Source organism: Neopsephotus bourkii, unplaced genomic scaffold (assembly GCF_033783945.1).
Source record: "Neopsephotus bourkii isolate Nb327-2 ecotype Australia unplaced genomic scaffold, CSIRO-AGI_Nbou_v1 NB_1261, whole genome shotgun sequence".
NCBI lineage: Eukaryota > Metazoa > Chordata > Aves > Psittaciformes > Psittacidae > Neopsephotus > Neopsephotus bourkii.
This window is the reverse complement of record NW_026901746.1, coordinates 108,630-119,305: the sequence shown is the minus strand read 5'-3', so window position 1 is coordinate 119,305 and position 10,676 is coordinate 108,630. Positions and strand designations below refer to the sequence as shown.

General features: G+C 43.5%; 1 protein-coding gene across 3 annotated transcripts in view; it reads right to left on the bottom strand.

Moving 5' to 3' along the window:
• Positions 1–609: 609 nt before the first annotated feature.
• Positions 610–10,676, bottom strand: part of TRABD2A (TraB domain containing 2A) — an 85,821-nt gene continuing 75,754 nt past the window's right edge. For 2 of the 3 annotated variants that reach the window (XM_061364982.1, XM_061364984.1), the window contains 3 exons: positions 9,622–9,712; positions 4,088–4,354; positions 610–832 (listed from right to left, as the gene is read on the bottom strand). In XM_061364982.1, coding sequence (XP_061220966.1) covers positions 652–832; positions 4,088–4,354; positions 9,622–9,712 — 539 coding nt within the window. In that variant the 3' untranslated portion in view covers positions 610–651. The remainder of the gene's footprint in view (positions 833–4,087; positions 4,355–9,621; positions 9,713–10,676) is intronic. The other variant, XM_061364983.1, reaches the window with a different exon arrangement.

The window sequence follows — 10,676 nt, the reverse complement described above, 5'->3', positions numbered from 1 at the left end:
ATTAGTTTGTGCTTATGAGACTTGTCTGGCTACTGGAGGCTCAAGTGTACCCATCTTACAACAGCACCAAACAGACAGCAGAAATATTCTGTTAACAAGTCTTTACCATTTTATTCTATTGTAGAAGGTGTTGTCATGAACCTCTATATGCAATAATTCGGAGCCCTAACAAGCAAGAATTAAAAGCATTACCGGCAGAGGCATAAAATGCCAACCTCTCTTTTCCAGCTGCATCCATATGACCAAAATATTCTGTTCTAATAAACAAGTTAGTGGTATGTAAATCATTTTACAAGGCACTGAAGGTGAAAAAAGTGTAATTTAGTTGGGCTCACACAGCTAAATAACAGCTATGTTACAGCAACATTATAATCTCCCCAAAGCATTACGGGATAACATGAAGTCATTCTTCTGCAAGAGAAGGATAAATAACACTTTCATTAAAATATCTTCTCCTGTATTGGGCAGGTCAGACCAGTTAATAGTGTTAATGATCCAGACTCAGGAAAAGGAGACAGTTTAAGAATGCCCAAAGAATAGGTGTCCCACTCAGAGTCTTCTACTTTTGTTTGTTTGTTTTGGTGGTTTTTTTTTTCACGTAAGTTTTTCACTGCAAGCTGCATAGCCCTGCAGCTTGACTCTCCCTATGTTTCAATGAAGCCTTATCATATGCAAAGTCAAAGTCAGTAGCGTAAGGAAGAGGGAACAGGAGAGGTCAGAAGTGCTGCCAGTGTCCGCATGAGCATGACTGGACCGTCCGTGGCCCCGGGGCTGGGGTTCAACTGTGATGTAGCCATTAATGATGCGGATCCGGGGAGGAGGGTTGGTGTCACTGCAAGGCAAGAAAAGAATGTCAGTCCAGACTCAGCCCACAACTGCCTAATGCCCACAGAGCAGGAGTTGTTCAGCCTCTGTGCCCTACTGTCAGTTTTCTGGGCTGCTAGGAACGGTCTCTCATGGTAGGACTATGTTTCCAAATGGCAGAGTGCTGCCTCATCCCTTCCTTATATGTGTGGGCAGCTCCCACTTCAGCCCATGTGGATTGGGGTGCCCAGCTGAACTGCAAAGCAGCCTCCAGGGAGAACAAGGAAGAGATTTAGGAGGCTGCACTCAGGTCCACCCAGCCAGCCTCCCCACTGTTCCCACACAGTCAGTCAAGACAGCTGTATTCCTAGCACCTTACAGCTACGCAGAAAATAAGTAAGAACCAAAAAAGCTTTGTTGCAGAGGAGTGTCACTGCAGCGATATTTGCTGAGCACAGCAGGAGTAAGGCACCTGCTTTCAGCTGAATCAATCCATCTTCCCCAGCCATGCTTCAGTACGTGCATCTTAGCATGGACCAAGCTACTTCCTGTACTGCATATTCCCTTCAACAGGTCAGGAATTACAAGGGGGTTGCATGACATGCTTTAAGGAGAGAAAGAGCCATTTCCAGAAATGTATTCTAGAGTCCGTGGGAAAAGATCACAACACCCCAGAGTAGCTCCCAGTGCTGAGCACTCTGAGGTGGTGATGAACGAGAACTGAGCCAGAGCCTATGTGATGCTGAACTCCCATTATGGCAACACATGATGGAGGAGAGAAATTTGTATCCTCCAGGCTGCTAATACCAACTGTCCTGAACTGAGGAAGCTCCCACACCATGGCAGGTCAGGAGTCAAAAGGGTCATATACCACAAAGGTGTTGCTCTCTTTGGCAAACCATTGGAAACCATGCTTGACCTCACAGCTATGAGGCTGACATATACCCCAAGGCCCCATGGTGCTGTGTGAGCCAGAAGACAAATTTGGCCAAAATTAAAAGCAAATCTACCGGCCAGATAGAAAAGTAGAGTCATTTCTCCTCCACCCACTCCCTTTTCTTGCCTTATTTTGGCCATTTGCATTAAGCAAAAATGCTTTGATTACTTGAATTGAAGGCAATTAGTATCTTTTATTAAAATGCTCACCCTTCCATACCCAAAGGCCCCACAGAAGGTTTGAACAATAACTGAAGAGAAACCAGCTGGCAGCACATCAAAGAAACACAGCTGACAGCTGATGCATACAATCAAAGCAATGCTGCCAAGCCCACTGCAAGACTGTATGAAATCACTTGCGCTGTGCTTTTCACACTGCCGACCTCACAGAATGGCCCACGCATAAGAAACCTGGTAGGTTTACCTGTGCCTGAACAGCCGGGAGGATGCGCAGCGCAACGGCTGAGACTGCCGGTGAGACGAGCTCTGCACGTGTGAGCTTGCGCCGTTTCAGTGGTGACATGTCGTGGGTGTGCCACGAGGTGGGGCTGTCAGCTCGGCCCACTGCTGACTAGGCAGACCGCAGCGACACGGAAGGGCCGGAGGGGCGTGATCCCCAATTCTTTACAGACACGGGCGGGGTCCGTGCATGGATGACAGCCACTTCTCATGACAAAAACAAAGGAAGCATTTGGTGCTCCCATATTTAGACAGTAGTTTTCCGAGCTGTCATCAGCTTCGCTTTTATCTCACTATTGCATTGCAGTGGCTGCAATTCAGTATGTAAGCCCTAATGTACCTCCAGCTTAGCCACAGTAGCACATCCTCCCAACTTCCCTTTTCTTTTGAAGGCACTGGTGCTGCAAGTGCATGCATATCTCACATCAGGATGCTCACTGACTTCCCTGAGCTTCATGAGAACATCTGTGTGTGAAAAACTTCATGTGTCAGACCGCAGGCAGGATGGGAGCTTGGGATCATAAAGACTCCAGATCATCCCTTAGCATTTCAACTCAACAGTGTCAACAGACACCCAAAAAATAGTTCACAAACAGCTTCTGTGAACTGTAAAGTAAATGATACACTAAAAGACAAATCCAAATCTGATCAATATTAGCATTTGTTGTACTGGTGAATCTTGAACTGTGTGTAGGTGCATGCAGACCCTCGTGTGCATTGTTCCCCTTTCTCTCCAAACTACTCACACTCAGGCTGGAAGGAGGAGCAGAGACAGGGCACAAAAATACTCTATTAGAGAAGAAGGTGAGTTTGGTTTAAAATGTCTGAATGCTTGGAACAGAACAACAGCTGCTGCACCTGCTTGGAGCCAACCTGGGCAATGTATTACTCAAACCAGTGGTACAGTTGTGAGCCAGCGACATGACAAAAGAGGCACAGGAGAACTCAGATATACTCAGTGTCTTGGGGAGCAGGAAGAAATATTCTTCAGAGTTAAAAAAAAAAAAAAAAAAAAAAAAAGAAAGAATGTAGAGGCTTAATTTCAAGAACTGCAGGCTCTTCTTCATCATCCTGTCCTGTCTGGTTAGTCACAGTACCAGAAAATAAAATGCTTTCAACCTGAGTGTGGCAGAAACACAAACAGAGGGACAAAGTACAAAAGACATCAGATTCAGGCCTGTGTGTTATCTGACAGGAGGTCACCATTAAAGTACACCTTCAGCCACATGCCTATAGCTACCATAACCAAGGAACAAGCTGGCTTTTTTTGCAGGCCGCTGTAGTTCTTGTAAGTAAGTAAGCTCGTTTAGATGATAACAAGGGGGTTTGTGTGAACCTTTGCCTCACAACACACTCCATTTTTATATTAACTCCATCATCCACTAGGTTGTCATCCCCCTTTCTAGATCTTCAGTAATGCCATGGGGCTCACATAATTTTTAGAGACTGGAAGAACACAGAGACTGGAAATACTGCATAAATACTGTCCAAATGCAAGGAGCATATGTGCCAGATATGACGTTTTCCACATAAAGGTCAAAGGCTTTGGTATGTCCCATCTACCACTGAACACAGCCTCCTGTGATAAAGAGGACCACCATATACTCACAATTCCTCAACTCTAAATGTAAAATCGTGCAGACAAAGCTTCCATTTGTATTATGCCTAATTTTCCAGAAACCTAACCTAATGTAGAAGAAGCTATTGTTACTAAAAGCACAAAGAGCCTTGAGTAAATATTTCAGCAAGAACCACAGTGAGGGAGAAGGTCAGATCCAGCCTTCAGTATATATCCAGCCCTTGCAGAAGCTTGACATACTGGATTAAGAAGTCTAAGTAAAATCGAGTTTGTATGACAAACCCTCCTCCCTTCCCAGCCATCAGCTACCTTTCCTCTAGGCGAACCCAGAGGTCGTTAAACTGTCTCAATCTTTGCTTCTTCTGCTGCTGCTTCTTCTTCTTTTTGTACTTCCTGTCCACCTTCTCCAGCACATCAGTACTATCAGGGAGCAGCAGGTGAGGCAGCAGTTCTTCTTCCTCCCTTTCTTCCTCCTTCTGAGGATGCAGCGGCAGTGGGAGTTCCTGGGATACAACGTAGGGACCGTGTGCCAGCGATGATGATGAAAAGGCTAACAAGGTTTTGGTGGGTTTTCTGCTGGAAGAGTGAGGGAACATAGACAATATTTGAAAGTGCTTTTGAGGCAGAATCCTGGTACAGATACCATCAAGGCACATATAAACCAGGTGTTTCTCCCTGACAGTGGCTGGATGCTTATTCCTCTGCCTTGTATTCCTGCCCCATTGTCTTTGAGTCAATTTTCTGATCAAAATAGTGCTCTTTAATGAAAAAAAGCTTTGGAAAAGAGGTAATCTGGAACTGAGAAAAGAATGCAGTCTGGCTAAGGCTGGAATAACTTTTGAGAATAACCTTGCATATCTAGAAAGAATGAAGAAAAAAATCACCCTTAAAGTCAGAGAAGGTCAAGACTAGACTCCTCTAGTCTGATGTAGTGCAGAATAGAGATTATTCCTTTCAGCAATTCCTGCCCAGAGCCAGCTAACTTGGGGAGCATGAGAAAGGTGCAGGGACAGGACAACTAAGGCACGCTAGCTGAAGGAGCCAGTCCTAGATCAACAGCTCTCACTAGTGGAGAAGGTAAGTAATGAGCTAGTCTACAGAGTAGCTCATGACGGCAGAAATGCATCTTCAAATTATGGTCTTTGAAGAAAATGCCTCAATAACTAAGCAATAACTAAGCAACCCTTTGGGCCATGTAGTCTGCAGCAGATTAGCTGTAGCAATGCCGAGTTCACCATTCTCTCATCTTTTCTTTCATGAAGCCAGATGGTACAGAGCAGCAAACGCATAGCCTTTATAGAACATTGGGCGAGGAGGTATGTCTACACATAAAAGACCAGAGGTCAACTCATTATAGTGGCATTGACTTTGTCTAAGTATTTACTGTCTCCATGATGATCTGCAAAAGGAGATAATGCTATTTTGCCACTCAGGTGAGCAGAACAAGAAGTATGAAGTGGTGGTTTTAAAGGGGTATATCAGTGGTATATATTTTAAAGGGGTATATCATGGAGGTCCACATGGAGGGGAGGAGGCTGAGCAATTGCAGCTCTCTCTCTGTTCACAGTGCAGAAGTGAGCTTTGCACACATAGCAAATAACAAGGAGTAGGAGTCAGGACTTTGGGTTTCTAGCTGCACAGATCCTGTATTAGACTGGCAGCATTATCCAGATTTCAAAGCAGCTCCAGCAAGATACTATTGTGAGCCTATGTGCATGCATGAACTCTCTCACAAGGCAAATCTTGGAAGCCCAAAGGACGACTGTCGAGCCCAGAAAAAGCTCTAAGGGCTATTCTTACCCAGTTCTGTGCAAAGGTGATGTATTGAAAAAAAATTAATTTGCTCCACCCTGATTACTCAAGCTCTGTTCCCTTGTATTTGGAGCAAGCAACATCTCCTTATCTATGCTCCCAGACAGGTAGGCTGCAGTCTCTTATCCACTCCTGGCACAGTACAAATATCTGACTGATCTTTATGGCTCCTTCATGAAGAGAAGAGATGCAGGAGTCTTCTGTAACAAGACAAAATTGGAGACTGGCTTGGGTTGAAATTGAGAGGTAACAGAGAGCTAACAGAAAGGTGACAGAGGACCACACAGCGCTGTGCAGAAACCTGGTTTCTATCAGTGAAATCTTCCCTGAACCACAGCATACTTCCTTTCTACCTTGCAATGGCATAGAAATGAGGAAGTTGAGAAAGAGGCATGTTTCATTGAGGCTGCAATTTTCAAGCTAGCCCATCACTGTGGGTTTGTCTATTTGATGGAGAATAAAGAGGGTCCAACCTGAAGAAAAAATGAAGTTGTAGACTGGAATATGAGGGAGAGAGTAGATGGAAAATGAAGAGGATTTTATCTTATTTCCTGCGAGGAAAATCACAGGTTGATCATGCAGTACACTTTATGTGACAGAGGCTGACACAGAATGGGCCTTTGGCTATCAATCTCTTTAAAAATCCTTGTGATTCTCACTCTCACTATCATCTCTGACGTGTCATGACCCTTTGGCTCTCCTCCACAACATCTTCACATCACCCACTCTTTAACTGCCTTACACAGTGACCCCCCTGCTAGTGTCTCCAGTGACCTCATTAGATTTTTCTGAAGGTCCTCTGCTTATGTTTCCCTTTTCCCCGATTTCTCTTCACTGTGCCTGTTCCTTAACTGTGAAAGTCACTGAATGGTCACCAGCCCTCCTCTGTAGATTAGACTGCCGTGCTGCCTGCAGCCTCCCCTAGCAAACCCATGGCCATACCATGCTGGAGCTCAACACTGCCAAAGGCACAGCCAAGATTATCTCCAAGGTGCATGGCCAGTCCTTTATTCTGACTCCTGCAACCTCAAAACACGATTAATAACAGACATTCATATGCATAACCTCCTTTCTAACACTTCCTGCAGGCAATTTTTCCAGGGACTGACAGTGAAAGGCACACAGATGCAAAAGCATATACTTCGTTCCAAGGCCAATTCCCTCTTCCAGCACAGCAGCTAAGGGAGGAGTCAGGAAGCACCTTAATTACAGCTGTGATTATGTGATGAATATTTTATAATATATATATGCATTCTAAAATCAGGAACAACAGTTAAAACCCAAAATAAGACAGTAGGAGCTTGATTGAACTTGTGGCACTATTTATAAACTGTCCTTTGAGCTACTGCATGTTTGGAGCACCTCTTTTGCCTTCCTTGCTTTGGTGACACCACAAAGAAAAAGCCCTCACACTCCACATGCCAGTACTAGCACTAATCCCCTTCCCCTGCATATAAGCAGGACACCTCAGGAAGTCGTATCTGCAGGTGGAATTGTGTGACTGCACCCAACAGTTTTCCTGTTACAAGAATGATAATGATGATCCCTCATCTTTTTGCATTCACAGATGCACATGATAACTCACAAGGGTCTTTGGGTTTAGCCAGAGTACATGAAGCTGTCAACTGTGCTGCTATTGCACAATGTCATGTTGCAGGGAAGGGAGACAACTGCAGACTTCTTCATGCTCTTGTTTCAGGACTGTTCAGCTACTGTATCTGACAGTAAAGCAGCCACTTGAATGCTCTCAGTTCAACCACCTCCAGTTCATTCCTTTCTGAATTTTGTCCTGTGAAATAGTAGATAGGCACTGACTAGACTGACTACAGCACAGCTATCTAGGACAGTAGCTGGATATGGTTTTATTGACACAGACTGTCCTGGTATTTGTTCCTACAAGCCCAGTATAGCAATCAAGTGAAACCCATCATCCAAACCCCAAGACTCAGACATACTCTTCTCTACAGGTCTTCCCTCACCTCAAATGCTCTTCTTCTTTAGAACTCACATTTTTCTTGAAAATTCTTTCATATTTTTAAACCTCTTTTCAAGTAATCCAGAAATGTAAACACCTTTTCCCAAAGAACAGACTAAACTGCCATCTTATTTAGTTTTTTTCACTCAGCTTTAAAAGACTCCAGGAAAGATGTTCTGTCCAGTAGCCCTAATGAAATGTTCAAGATGCAACCAGTATCAAAGTGTGGGTTTTCAATGCACAAGAGTCACTGACCTAACAATGAACACCCATGATGTGGTCAGAAAATTGGGTGCCAAACCAGTCATTGCCAAGCCACTTGGGTTCTAAACTACCCTGAGTACCACTGACACCTGCCTCCCTAATGAGTGAGATCTAGCCCTCCTTTCCACAGTTGTCTGCTCTTGACTTCCTTACAGCTATACCTTTACAGATCAATGTTGGGTTTTCTTTATTCTCAAGTACCTCTTTATCTTCCTTTCAGATTCAAGAAGCTGCTATGGCTGTTTATAGGAATACCTAAGCTATGAACGTTCTGGGTGATAAAAAACAGTGCCACAAAAGTTTCAATGCAGTCAGTTTTTTGATTATCATATAAACACTGTTACTCTGGATTGTCTAATGTGACTTTAGTGTTAAGGACAATGAAGTCTCGTGCTTAAGCATACAGAGTTTCTCCATGTCAAACTACCTGCCCACTGGTGGCAACAGTGTTAGGAGCTGCATTCATGTGCTCCTGAGGATGAGTCTTGGCTCAGTCTGTTTCAGTGCACAGAAAGTTAATGATGTATGTCCATGTCACGAATCATAGCAAAACATGACTTGCCAGAGTTTGAATCTCCTGGTCTGAAAAAAACAGCAAATGTGGTACAAAGAGAAAGGTGAAGCAACCAGAGTATGAGGAAAACATCTGTTATTATTTTGTACCACAGAATAAGAACTCTGCACAAAGGGTGATCATCCTACCTGAGAGCCCCGTATCAGAAATGTGGGTGAGATGTAAGGGATGAAGATGTAAGGCATGTAGGTGTAAGCAGATGTAAGGGATGAAGATGTAAACAGTGAGGGATAGCCTGCCTGATTCCTGGCAAAGAGGATAAAAGCGAAAGAGTACAATATCTGGGATAAAACCTTGTTTTCAGTGTGGTCTTTTAGCAGTGAATATGAGAAAGAGCGCCGGTATCCAGAGACACAAGAATATGTGTTTGGCAAGAGTCTGGAGAAGGGGAGACAAGGATTGCCAGACCCTAGGATGGTGGCAAGAAGTCCAGGAAGCAGTAAGTCAAGAGCACATGTAATTCTCAGCAGAGCATGGAGGAGATTATTTAGCATTCTGTAGATACTGAAACCATGGAGATGGATAAAGGCACCCAGTGAGAGATAAAAAGAGAAAGGTTGTATCCCAAAAGACAGCTGCAAGATGAACCAGAACAGCAAGTATCTTGGCTTAAAAATGCAGAAGAGAGCAGGGAACATGAGAGCAATCATTCATGGGGACAGCTTGCAAAAAGGCTGGGTTGGACTCTGGTCAGTCAGATTCCAGGCTGAGAGAAACAAGAAAGAATCAAAAATAGCACTGTAAAGGAATGGAAGTGTTAAAATGTAGGGCAGTTAAACACTTAAAAGGAAGGAAGGAGAAGGTTGGAACCCTATATGGTATAAGGCACTATCCAGATATGACAAACCAAACATGCATACTCTATAAGACACTATCCAGATATGACAAACCAAACATGCATACTCATATGGTTGTTTTTTTAAGAGTTAAAAACTAACAGCGGAAAAATATTTTTATTTTATAAATAAACCCCAACATAACAATATAAAAACCAACCAACCGGGAAAAAAAAATCCTACAAAAAAACCCACCAAAAAACAAAACCCAAAACAAGTAAAATCCTGTTTCCAAACTGCCTCATAGAAGAGAAAAACAAACTGCTGGGGAGGACAGACAGAGCGCAGCTCATTGTTAGGAATAGTTCCAGCTGCCATTACCTCTTCACGATTGTTTACCCACCCTCCCAATGGCTGCTCACTAGATAAAAGAATGCATTACTTGTTGGTGGCTTGTCCAGCTGGAGTGTGTTCTACCTCGTACCCTTCTCTCCTCAAAACATCAATCACTGTGTTGTTGCCCATGAAGTGACCTGCATTTAAGAGAAGAATGACATCAGAACTCAGTGAGCACATGGAAAGAGAGAAAAGAACAACAAAGTCCTTCCTCATCATTGGAGGCTTGCCACACTCAGAGCAGGTAGTGTTTTATCACTTGCCCCCAGCATGCACCAGAAACACAAGATCTCTAACAAATGATTGCTTAACTTGCCCAAGGTCACTTCAGTTACCACATTCTGCCTCTCTAAATGCAGATGTGACTAAATTACTCTGGTCCCACAGGCTGTTGGATTATCTGGCCATTCTCAGTTTCTTGGGGCAATAAGAAATGAAGTTGAGAGACACCTGTTCAGGAGCAGCACAAAGTCTACAACTGGTAGTGGTGCAAACCAGGTCAGAATCTGACCACAATGAATGCATCATTTTAACATACTCTGGCATCATAAATGCACTGAGCTGTCAGTCAGCATCATTAACAATTTTTAAGTTATTAAGAATCATTCAACTGCAGAGATTGGAAAATAGCTCTGAAAGCCAACGAATTAGATCATCCCCTTTCATTCCTTTGTATAAGCCATCAGGGACAGAAACATCACTTCAGTTGTGTCGACAGCATTTTTGAGTGGACTTAACCTAGCTTACATCTGCCCCAATTCTCTGATTTACGTCTCTGCTCTGTTTTCAGAAAGATGTGGTGGCTGGTCAGCCCATAATTCAGTATCATAGTGTGTAAATGATTACTCAAAGGATGCAGGAGTTATCCCTGGAGGACTGTATGCTCTGCACAGTGATCTGCATACTCACTGACTTCCACCATCACTCTGACACCTTATTATACAAGGCTACTGAGAATCAGATGGACAAAAGAAGCCTTGTACAGTTCCTCATAGATTTAGCTTTCTTGAAAACATTTGTTCATTAAACAGCCTAAATTAATTAAAATTAGGCTTTGAGAAACTGTCTTATGAGAGAGCTCCCTTGTTTCTCTAGATGTAA